Source organism: Arachis stenosperma, chromosome 2 (assembly GCF_014773155.1).
Source record: "Arachis stenosperma cultivar V10309 chromosome 2, arast.V10309.gnm1.PFL2, whole genome shotgun sequence".
NCBI lineage: Eukaryota > Viridiplantae > Streptophyta > Magnoliopsida > Fabales > Fabaceae > Arachis > Arachis stenosperma.
Window position 1 is genome coordinate 113,725,900 of NC_080378.1, and position 12,970 is coordinate 113,738,869.

The 12,970-nt window shown below is 34.0% G+C and overlaps 1 protein-coding gene across 2 annotated transcripts; it reads right to left on the bottom strand.

Annotated features, from left to right (window-relative positions):
- Positions 1-6,036: 6,036 nt before the first annotated feature.
- LOC130960791 (putative disease resistance RPP13-like protein 1) lies at positions 6,037-10,659 on the bottom strand. 2 transcript variants are annotated; one of them, XM_057886252.1, is made up of 3 exons: positions 7,212-10,659; positions 6,827-6,922; positions 6,037-6,249 (listed from the first exon to the last, which is right to left on the bottom strand). In XM_057886252.1, the coding sequence occupies exon 1, from the start codon at positions 10,562-10,564 to the stop codon at positions 7,217-7,219; it is 3,348 nt and encodes a 1,115-aa protein (XP_057742235.1). In that variant the 5' UTR covers positions 10,565-10,659; the 3' UTR covers positions 6,037-6,249; positions 6,827-6,922; positions 7,212-7,216. The 2 variants fall into 2 exon arrangements, with proteins under 2 accessions (XP_057742235.1, XP_057742234.1); XM_057886251.1 differs by having other exon boundaries at positions 6,037-6,253.
- Positions 10,660-12,970: the final 2,311 nt, after the last annotated feature.

Genomic DNA, 12,970 nt, shown 5'->3' on the forward strand with positions numbered 1-12,970 from the left:
CCTCTGAATCGAACTGAAGCATAATTGAAGAAGATGGAGTAGGAAAAACGAAGTTTGTATGTTAAAAAAGTTAAGTCATCAATTAAGAAAAGCAAAATCCACAACATTCATGATCATATTCGTGTTAGGATTCCATTTAGTAGGGCCATCAAAATGGGTTAAACCCATCGGGTCGGCCCGTTTACCCATTTAAATGGGCGGGCTTTGCTTCTAAAATTAAGCTCGTTTAAATTTTGGGTTAAACGGGTTGAGCCAGATTAATCCGAAAAAAAATGACGAGTTAAACGGACTAACTTGCGGGCTAAACGGGTGGCCCGTTAATTTTTTTACATGTTTTTTTAAAAAAGTAGCACTTTTAGCTAATATTTCTCCCGATCCGACCCAAAAATTCGACCCATCAACTAAAAAAATATTATTTTTCAATAGTTTTTGACCTAAAAGTGGTATTTTTTGTCAAAATATTTTTCAAAAAATAAAATAAAATGATAAACGGGCTGACCCGTTTAACCCATCGGGCTGACCATAAACGGTCCGAGTTAGAAAATTTTAGCCCGCAAATAAAGCGGGTTTAAACAGGCCAGCCCATTTAACCCACGGGTTTAACAGGCCGGGCCTAAATGGGCTGGACTAGCCCGTTTGACAGCCCTGCCATTTAGTGTAGGGTGCGATGCATGCAAATGCACTCTGTTATGGTTGTTTTCTGTTTCAGTTTTGTTGAAAAAAGTTACTGTGTTCTCATTTTAAAAATTTTTATGGTTCTGAGCATTATTGGTTGATTTTGTTTTTGTTAAAAAATTACAGATGACTGATAGATATGTTTGCACGGCCCAAAATTAACCATGACTCGCGCTAAGAAAAATAGTCCCTTAGCAAGTCTAATCGACTTATATATAAACTGAATAAGAAAGTTACAAATATTTTACAAGTTCTAAAATAGTTAATTACACATTTTTAACAAAAAAAAAAGATAATTACAAATGGTTGGATCGTGCCTGTGACATATGGAACAGATGATGTCTAAGAACTCAACAAAAAATAGATACCCATTGCAGATCATTACTCTTGAATAGAAATGCTCACATAATTAAATATTTATTCCTGAAAAATATTTTTAGAAAAATAGGGTGCGTTTTGCAACTCAGTGACTAGACAATACATTTATAATCGACGTAAGACCATATGAATACTATTATCAAAGTAACTTTAATTAGAAGTGATAGTTGATAGCAATAAGTGAATCAATAAGGGAGTTCTCATATAGAAATCAAATCAAAAGTTCACATCTGGGCGGCTCCACCTCTATAGGTAGCCCTTTCCTCTTGTGTGTCTTAACAGAATAACAGATCTAACGTGTGACATACACATTAGGCTAGCAACACCCCTGCTAGCTGGAGTCTGAGTTAGATGCATCTAAGTTAACGTCATGAACGCTGTTAACTACGGTTTTCTAATACAAGCCTCCCAAACCAATTCAAAACATATAATTTCGAATACAACAAATCTTTGATATTTCTAATGTATAAGATATCGAATCAAATCAAATCAGATAATTCTTTTTCATCAGAAATCTTTTCCAATCATACTTTTTCACTAAAAAAAATTTCAAATATATCTCACAATTTTAAAACAAGTGAGTACCAATAAATACATTAATGCTTCAAAAACATATATTCAAGCAAAATCAAACATTTTGGAATAATGTAAAACTTCATCAAAAATATATATGGTCTCATGTATAGTTCTTAAAGTATAAATTTTACAAAAACAAATTATTAAATTCTAATAAATCAATTATTCTAATCAATTTAAACTCGTTCAAGACAAATATAGTGAGTATAATTCAAAGATCATAATAGATATATGTCAAAATAATTATAGATGAACAATCAAACAATTATAAATGTAAAGCCTACTCACAACTTGGTCCCAAAGGACCGAAGAGATCGAATCCGACGTATAACTGAAATCTGGTGTTCGAAGGGGTTGAAGGAAACACCAAACAAATGAGATAACGATGATGATGGAGGGCGACGACAGCAGCTTCCACATTAGCATTAAGACCATGGACATCTTTGGTGGCAACATCGAAATCAATTCGACACTCACCCACTCAACAATCAACAATGGCATAAGCAAGGAAAACAAAGAGGGCATTCACAGCTTTTTGGTGCACTAAACGAGATCAAATTAAAACAGCAGCAGTGGCCTCCTTTGAGTTCAATGACAACAACCGCAACTTCAATGACTCTAACAACAACAACAACACCAGATTTGGCAGCTCACGTTGGAGGTAGAAGATCGACGACGGCGTTGCAAAAAAGAAAATCCAGCGCAAGCTTCAGCAACTTCAACAGCGGCAGCGGCTCCATATAGCACCAACGACAGCTAGAGGGTTTCCTCCTCCCTCGCATTCTTTTACCTGGAGCCCATTCTCTCCTTTTCTCTCTTGTACCCGGTGGCTGCAGTGGCTACCGCAACAATAATGTCAGCGGCGGTAGCCTCCATCATCACATTCGCCGACTCCTTCCTTTCTCTTCTCATTAGTTGTTGGTTTCTGTCTCTCTCTTCCAAATTAACATTCACTTATCAAATTCACATTCAATTATTCTAAAATTTACCAAACCTACCTCCGTACGAAATCAAAAGGCTCAAAACTCCGGAAAAACTTTTCGACCGAGCTGCTGAAGAAGAAAACGTCAGAAATCGTACGTGCCTCCTAGAACTCCAATTGGCCGAACTCAAGGGAAAGGGGAGCTATGTCACCATCAACTTCTACCAAACAAAAGTAATGCCAACACGTAAAGGAGGAAGATATAAACACTTTTACCGAATTAGATTTTTTATTGAAGTTACGGATATCAAAAAATCGAGACCGGAAAATCAAAAGAAGTCACGGTTCTCTTTTTAAACCGTAACTATTAAAATAAATTTTAACAGATAATTTAAAATAATAGAATAAGTCATAATTAAATTAAATTTTAATAATCATAAAATTCTATTTAATTATTTTTGTTAAAAATAATTTTTTTTAAAATTACATCTCAATATAATATAATAACTTGTAAATAGTCAATTATTTAATTTTTAAAAATTCGAAATCTTACAGGACACATCACTGTCGGGCTGGCATGACGCAGGTCCATCCAGCACCATCAGGAGGAGGAGATGGTTGACGAGATTTTCTTTGATGACGCCTTCTAGCTTCACACCGCTGATCTAGCATCGATACATCGGATAGCCGAGTCATTCCAAACCAACAGGGAGTAGGGTATCGGATAGTATCAGCTAGTATCTATCTGCTCCAGCACAGACCTCCTTCTGGATGCCACAAATATCACCGGCTTCTACCTCTTTGTACGGGGCAAGCCTTCAGCCGGGTAGCCAGTATGCGACCCCGCCCTCCTACGACTATGGTGTGTTGCTGACGTCAGCACAGCCTCAGGTTACCCCTCCATCAACTCCACCATCTCACCCTCAGGGTCATTTACATCAGTATGCTATATTTCCATCCTCCAGAGGGCTCCAGCCATACCATGCACAGCAGTCCTAGGATCCTGCTGTCTAATCAATGCCTATGGGAGACCCTGGTCCTTCTCGGCCTCAGCGCCAGGCTCAGCTTCCACCATGTGGTACCAGCCATAGGCTCCATTACCAGGATCCCCACCACCGATGATGTTTATATGTTTGTATTGTAGCTATTTTTGTTGTTTTGTATTTGGTTGACTTGTTTATTCTTTAGGGTAGCTTGTTGCGAACTTATGTATTGTAAACTGCTGTTGTTTATTATGCTGTATTTTCTTATGACATTATCCCCTTCTTATGACAATTCTTCAAGAAATATAGAACTACCATAAAAGTAAACAAACAGTTTATACGAATATAAAACTAAAATATTACATTTACAGTAAATTGAAATAGCTACAGCTTCATTGAATGCGCAACAGCATCGGATTCTCACACTCAAATATCACCCCGTTGTCTCCATTTCTCATACAACAATTGGGATAAACACACACAACTATGTATATGCTGTTATTGGCTATTGTTGCCTTGTTTTTGTGAGAAAAACAAGATAGAAAAAGATATAAAATGTGTGTGGAGAATGTCAAATATTACGCATCCTTTTATAGCTGCTGAAAATTTGTCTTCTTATATCTCGTTTACAGTGTAAACGAGATATACACGTGTCTTATCTCGTTTACGCAAAGGACGCAGATTTCAGTAATTTTTTTTAAAATTATTTAATCCGATAATTATTATATTATTTTATTTATTAAAATAAAAAATTCCATAATTCCATATATATATATATATATATATATATATATATATATATATATAGTTATATACATGATTCTGCTGCCAACCCAACAAAAGATTAAAGTTCCATGCAAATTTTTATTTTCTTAAAAATATATTTTTTTTCAATCTCTAAATTTATTAATTTTTAAAAAAATATTTTACATACATGTCTAATTATATTTATTCTTTTAAATAATCTTTTATGTAATTAATATAAAATATAATTATTTTTATTTATGAATTATTACGTATTTAAATATTTCTATAATACTATTTTATACTTAAAACACATCAAAATTAAATTCTTAAAATAATTATATATTATATATACATATTTTGAAAATACAAGAAAGGTTTAATAATAACTCAAATCAAATAAATAACTATCTACAAATTTTGAATGTTAAATTAGAATTTAGAAGTGAATGAGAATCATAGAAGTGTCCTGAAAGCCAAGAAAATCACAATTCTTATTTCTTGCACTACCTCATAAGTCACCATTTAACTATCTCATTTAGTTTCTGGTGGTATTTCTAGGTGATGCCTTAAATACATGACAATGGTGGTAATTCATGCATTCATTCTTTTTTATTTTTTATAATATGTAAAAGAGATGTTTGCTGTATGGAAAAGTATAGAGAGCCAATGGTTTAAGCGTACAATGTGTACAATAGAGGTTTATGAAGTATTAGAGATATAATCATTAGTGTTACATTGTCCTATCAGGTTACACTTTTGGGATGAGTAGTTTCATGATATGACATTAGAGTTCTAAGTCTGAAAGGTCAGGGGTTCGATCTTCTAGATAGTATGGGTGATGTTCATTCTATTCATGGATCAAAGATTTAGTCCATTGTACACATTATATACTTAGGCCATTGGCTCCCTAACACTACTCTTGGTGTATTTATTATTTGTATCAAAGTTCAAAACTCAACTTAAAATTCATGAAATTCTTTGACTATGACCTAGAAACAAGTAACACAAATTCAGTAGTCCCTGCTTGCAGAGGTGGAGTTAGATAAAATATTTAGAGACTAATATTTACGAATTAAGTTTAAGAAAATTATTTAAAATATGAGGGCATTGATAATTTATTAGTAAAAAGATATTATAGTGTTTTAATAATGAATGTATTGAAAACTTAATTAAAAAAATATTTTACTAATAAATTAGTTAGTATACTGTTATTATTTTTAAGTAATACCTATTAACAATAACCAAGTTGAATATTAAAGTACCTTTATATAGCCTATTAAATTTTATATTTGAACTAACAACTTGTCAATATTTTGATTGTTTAATGGCCAAATTAAAGTATTAGATATAATATATAAAAGTAAACAAATACTTTCTGATTACAAATTTAAAAATATATGGATTATGTACATCATATCATTTGCTATACGAAATCTATATTTCTTCTAAATATAAATATTTTTAAACTAATTACATAAAATAATAGCTAATATTATATATACACCAAAAATTACTATAAGCACACTTATTATTCCTAATTAAAAAAATAAATATGGTAAAATAAGAATAAAAATGGCACCTCTAATAATACAAAATATATATTTACTATGATAAAAATAATTTAGAAGGAACACATATTCAAAAACAAATTAAAGATATTCATAAAGTATAGCATTTGGGAGATATTTCATTATTTCACTTGCAATAATCAATTAGCTTAAATTACACATATAAAGTTCATGAAATGAGTTAGATTTCAATAAGATGGCTCCATAATATAGTTTAGTCTTTCATATATCAACTATCCTTAAATAGAATGAAATGATGAAGAAATGAAAACTCTTAAGGAAAAAAAAAAAAGAATAATTGAAGGTGTTCTTGTTGCATTTTAATAGGTCCATCTGTCCTTGCAAATTTCTGTTCTACATCATCCAATTTCTGTTCTTGATCCAATTTGTTTCTTGCAATCTTGCTGTCCCAAAACAAACACATTAGAAACAAAACCATAAATGTTTGCTATCACAAAGTAAGTTTCTTAATTCAACAGAAAGTAATACTAAGATAATAAACGGAATACCAAAACCAATGAGGGATGATCTTTGAATTAACAAAATTATAACCTTGTAATAAACATGCATAATTGCACTTAGAATTAGAACAAAGTATGTCTATGCTGCATGTAGTTTATGTATAACATTATGGGCCAAAATGCCTAATCTCTCACGAACTCAAAAAAAAAAAAAAAAAATTCTTGGTTGAGTTGAGCAACATTGTTTTGAGATCATCATATCAGCCACTCAGCCTAGCTTTCAACATTACTTGCTCCAGATTAACAAGTTTTTCCATGCTATCAGGGGGTAAGAAAACATCAACAATCTAAGAATTTTGTGGAAAATTGGAAAAAGACACAAGAAAACTTAATGCTTATGATCCCATTAAAATAGGTCACACCATGTGATGGTTGTACATACTTGATACTTGGATGTAGCAAAAGCAAAATCGTTATGAAAGGTGTATGAGAAGGTAATGCAGTGTAGGATTATACCTCTAAGAATGGTCCAGCTTGAAGTTTCTGTCTGCAACAAGAAAGTTCAACTATATGCCTAGCTCCTTGTCCATGTACTCAACCAGCAAATAATTACTACATACAAGAATTCCATTATATAAATGCAGTAAACGTGAGAATTCCGAACTCTTGAATGAATTAGAATCAATTTTTTTATTTGTTCCAAAATATGAAAAATAATTTCAATATTGTGAATTCTAATTCTTGTAATTCCAAAATCCAAAATTGATATTGTATCCTATAAAAGCTAACAGTTTTTCAATGGACTACAAATTTGGAAACGAAATTAAGATTATATAAGAGAGAATGAATATGATGTTGGAGAAGATGAAGTGGGTTTGGAATAGAGAGAGAAAAAGAGTACCTGTTTTAAGATGTTGAGTGATTACGAATCTGTTTTCCATAAACAGAAATGTAGGAGATGTGGGAAATGGATGGCCAAATGTGGGGGTCCTTCTTCTGTATGCGTTCCTCCAACAACGGACATCTATTGATGCTGAGTTCACTTAAAGAGGCAGGCAGCCTTATGTTCTCCAGCTTGGAGCAGCCTGAAATTGATAAGTTTTGAAGGGATTGTGACTGCGACACCTCCAGAGATGTCAAATTTTCACATCTTTGGACTCTCATATATTTGAGATTTGGGAATGCTGGCAATGCAAAGGATGTAAGTGAATCGCAGCTGTTGTCTATATGTAACTTCTGTAGTGAGTGATGTTGTTGGTGTTGCATTGGGAATTCAACATTCTTGCAATCTATGATGGACAGAGATCGCAATGAAGGGGGCAAAGAATCCCCTGGAAATGATATGGCTGATGAGCAGTTTGAGATTTCTAACCATGTGAGAGAGGTTGGTTGGGTGCGGGTCATGGCATTGAACACGTACTCCACCTGTTGCTCTCCACTAATCGATAGTGATTCCAAGGTGGAAAGTGGTACGTCCCGCATTCTTGCTTCTTGTATGTCAAACATCATTAATTGTTGAATGATGGGAGCTCTTGGCAGATAACAACCAAGCTGCTCGCATCGTGAAATGCCGAGATCCTTCAAAGATGGAAGGAAAGTGGGAAAATCTCCTCTTAACTTAGGACAATCCCATATAATGAACACCTCAAGTTGAGGAAATGGTGCATCATCGTCATCACATTCAAACGACTCCCATTTCTCCCAGCAAGGCATTCCTGAAATATAAAGAGTTTTAAGGGATCGGAAGGGTATCTCGCGTTGATGATCAGTTCCATCATCCTTGTAGAATTCACCGCCAATCATCTTCACCTTGTCGAAACATGAAATTTCCAGCGTCTTTAGAGAGGGTAATTGTCCAAGTGACGGAAGCACCCAACAATTCCCGCATCCACTCAGCACCAACTCAGTCATGTTGTGGTACAAAGACTGCCCTACCCAATCTGGAAACATGGTACCCCGGTAACCCTTGATTGTTAGTTCTTTCAGGTCTTTGTGAGGTTCTAATTTGGCAAGTATATCTTTTTCGATTTGGGAGTCAACCATATCACTATCTTCACCTGATGACCACTCCAAACATAATTCACTCATGTATTTCTTATTAACCATCCTTGCCTTCCAAGCTTCACTGCTGTTAACCACATTCTCTAATATCTCAATACGAAATGACCCTCCAAGATTTACAAGTTCTCCCAGTTCCCCGATCCCATTCTCTTCATGCTTGCCAACAATATAGTAAGTCAGAGTCTGCAAGTCTTTTAATTTGCCCATACCTTTTGGCATCTCTTCCAGGTCAGTGTTTTCGATATCAAGATGACGCAAATTCACAAGATTTTGCATCTTGGAGGGAAGCTTTTCAAGGTTTTCACACTCTCTCAACTTCAAAGTTTGTAAATTGTACAAATCACACAATGACTCAGGCAATGTTACAACTGATGTGTTAGAAAGATCTAAATAACGCAAATGAATCAATTCACCAATCCTATCATGCAACAAGTCTTCCTCATGCGAAAAGGATTTAAATGACAAAACTCGTAAGCACTTCAGTTCTTCTAGCAAGTGACAAGGATCGATTATTCCCTCTGAGAAATCATCACATGTATCCAAATTGATTTGCATCAATGTCCTTGCATGCTTTAAACTATCACATACTTCCACCATCTTTGAGACTGAATCATTGCAAAGAACATATGACAAATGACGAGTTTTAATATCATGCTTGAGTACATTTTTGAGTTCAAAGGTTCTAAAATAGAACATCCCACCATAGAATGAGGCCAAATCATGCATGAGGTCGTGCATCACAAATGATTTTTTGTAACCATTAGAAGGCTGAAAAAATGATCTTGAAGCTAAATCATTAAAATATTCATAACCAACTTCTTCTAAAGTGCTTCCGCTCCTTGGTTGTTGTAAAAGACCTTCTGCCATCCACAATAACGTCAATTCATCTCTATCAAACTCATAGTCCTTGGGATACAAACAACAATAAACAATACAACGTTTTAAGTATGAAGGAAGGTGGTAATAACTGATCCTCAGCGCAGGAAGAATCTCGCTTTCCTCTTCAGAAAAATCCCAAATTTCATTGTTCAAAATATCATTCCAATCCCTTTCATCATCTTTGGTACTTAGTAAGCTCCCAAGTGTTTGAACAGCCAGAGGTAATCCCTTACACTTTTTAACGATTTCTCTCCCTACTTTTTCAAAACCTAAGCGGTCTTTAGAAAGCAAGGCAAGATTTGCAAACAACGACCAACAATCTTCATCATTCAACACACTCAAATTGTGGGCTTCATGGTCATGACTTTTGACCATATTTGCAATCTTTTCGTTACGTGTTGTCACAAGAATCCTACCTCCATGTCTCCCTGCCTCAGTTCCACATTGAAAAGGAGTTAGCAATTTTTTCCAAGCCATATAATTGTTATTCCACATGTCATCCAAAACAACCAAGAAACTCTTCCCTGCTAGCTCATTCTTCAAACGAAGCTGAACTGAATCTAAATCATTCAAGTTACAAGGACCAGAAGTTGCTTTCTCTACCACAGTTTTAGTCACCTTAAGAACATCAAATTCTTCTCCAACACAAACCCATGTTTTAACATCAAATGTTTGCTGCACTCTGTCATCATTGAAAACCAATTGAGCCAAAGTAGTTTTTCCAATCCCACCCATGCCCCAAATGGGGATCACAGATAGTTTACCATCATTACTATCATCCAACAACAATTTGACTATATCCTCCCTCTCTTGGTCCCTACCAACAAAAACATCAGATTTTTGAACAAGAGATGTTGATTCAATTCTCCCTGACATGTTCTTCACTGAAATCTTTTCTAGACCAAGGATATCTTTATGACTTGCAATATCTTGTAGTCTAGCAATGATTTCTTCAATCCTAGTAACCATCTCCCTATCTTGCAAATTAAGAATGCGAGACAGGAAGTTACCTGGTGGTGGATCCTTCCGAGTGGCAGCTTTGGTGGCGATTTCGTCCAGCAAGTCATCAGCATCATAGACAGCATCATGGAGATTTTCAAGCCACCTCTTGACAGCAGGGTTAGAAATCTGTTTCTTCTCAGCATCATTCAGCACAGCTTCAACCACATTCAAAATGGTCTCCAGTTTTTGAAGCAGCTTCTGGTCAACCTTCTTTCCTTTCATCATGTTGATGATTGCAGGGTCGGACAGTCGGTCAAAAAGAACATTGATAAAAGAAGAGAGAAAAGCTCCTCCAACAAGTACAGCAGCCATCTTCACAAGAGCAAGAAGTAAAAGGAAGCGGTTTGTGTATGCACTCAAAACTCAGAATTCTCTCACAAACAGAGTATGAAAGTGGTAGCAGTTCAGTGAAATATTATTGTAATGTGGTGCATGCTGATATTATTATAATTCTTATTGTCTTGCTCGGAAGCTGTGAGATGCTTTCGGAGCATTTGGTCTTCATTCTTCCATTTTTAAAATGCTCCCTACAACGGATCTTTAGCTGCAAAATGTTTAACAATATCCACTTGTACATTTATTATTAACCCACCTACCATTACTGCTTCTTATACAATAAAAAATTATTCACCTCTCTTTATTTTGTCACATACTACAATGCACGCATCTGCTGAACTTTTTATTTTTATTATTAAGATTGTGGTGGTGTTTTTAAATAATGTGGAGAGTTTGTGTGTTTTTTTTAGTTTTAATTTTTTTTAAAAAATTTACAAATCTGACCTTTAGATTTGTGCTTTTAACGTTAAATTTTTTTTTAAAATATGTAAATCGAACCATCCGATTTGAAAAATTTTGAGTTTTTTTTTGTTTTTTTACTCAAAACTTACTCTCGATTTTTTATTTCTATCCAAAACTGAGGCTCAATTTTCTATTCTACCCAAAATCTGATCCTCAAATTTTCTACTCCTACCCAAATCTGAGTCTCCGATTTGTAGTTTCTAATTTAAAAAAAATAATTATCTCTATATCCATAAAAAATACACCAACTCTCCATAACTATGCATAACACACCTCTCCAATCCATTACCAAAAAAATTAGCCCGCATCTGCTACCTTTTTAAAAAATAATTTCAAAATAAAATTGCTTTTTATATTTTTTTGTTGGGACCAATTACTTAAATAATTTGTGACTTGTTAAAACTTTTTGAATTATAAAAAATTATTATAAGTATTTTTTAATAATAAAATTACGACATGTTTATTTTTGGTTTAAATACAGTTGATAAGCATTTATATAGTATTGTAGTTTAACAAAAAAAATTAAAGTAATTATTTAAATTAATTACTGAAATTTTTAATATCTGACACTTCAATCTTTAAGTTTTAAAATACATAATTAGTTTTTAATATGTATTTTTTAGACAACATTGTATTGTCTAATTAAAATAAATATTTGGGACTATTGGTATATTTTAAAATTTAAGGATCAAATTATCCAATTTTTAAAGTTTTAAGAATTTATTTGGATAGCCAATGAGTTATAATTTAAATGATATAATTTTCTCATATTCATTTAAGAGGTCGCAAATTTGAGTCTTTCTATCTTTTTGGTAAAAGAAAAAAGAGAATTTATTTGAATAATTATTCAGTGCAATGCATATGTTATGAAACCACTCATCCCAAAAGTTTAAGCTGATAGGAGAAGGCAACATTAATAGTTATATCTCTAACACTCCCCTCAAACAAGAGCCTTTTTTTGGATTTATTTGATTTTGCATAGGCCTTCTTTTTTCTTTTATTTGCCTTATGCTATCTTTTTTCACTTTTGGCTTCACCAAAGATCGAATTCTTGACCTTTCGAACATAGAGCTTTGATACCATGTTATGAAACCACTCATCCCAAAAGTTTAAGCTGATATAATAATCTCTGATACCTTCGATCATTGCTTTAACCTGGTCCTTTTATTGCAGAAAATTATCATCGTCAAGTTTCATGTAAGTTGGAGTCGATGTGAATCCAGGTGCACTCGCCGTTGGAGCTGAGTTCACCACCGGAGCTGAATTATTGTTTGCCGCCATGAGAACCAAGTTCTGATACCATGTAATGATATCAGAGGCTTAGCAATTTTGAAAAATAATAGTTGAGTGTGAGAACGTGAAGAGCAGAGAAGAGAGATTGCAAAAATAAAATTGAAGAAGATGAGAGAATGTGTGATTCAACTTGTGTTAGGCAGAAAAGTTACAGGCTTATACAGTGAGACTGAGCAGTAGCCAATCTAACAACTGGTGCCAGCTCATTGTTGGGAATAAGACACCATTCTCCCTTGAGAAAATACCTTTGACAGAGAAATAAAATAGACACAATGACAACACAAGAATTTAACGTGGAAACTCTAATTACCGGAGAAAAAACCACAGCCGTTGTCAAATGACAACCAGAGAATATCACTATGTGAAAATTGTTACAACACATAGACTTCTTTCTCTCTAACACCGGCACCCCAGTACACTCACACTCTCTCAAAGCAAATATCTAACTACACCTCACAACACTCTCTAATAAAAGAGTACAGAGGAAAAGAAAAATCAGATACAAGCTTAAAGTGTTTCCGACTGGTGCAAAAACAAATGGAGAACTTAGCCTCATATTTATAGTCTAGGCCACCCACTCCATTTGCTATCCTAAGCAATGTGAGACTAATTCAACCAAATCCTAAC

Coding starts and splice junctions, on each gene's coding strand:
- LOC130960791 (XM_057886252.1), bottom strand. CDS start 10,564: ATGGCTGCTGTACTTGTTGGAGGAGCTTTTCTCTCTTCTTTTATCAAT.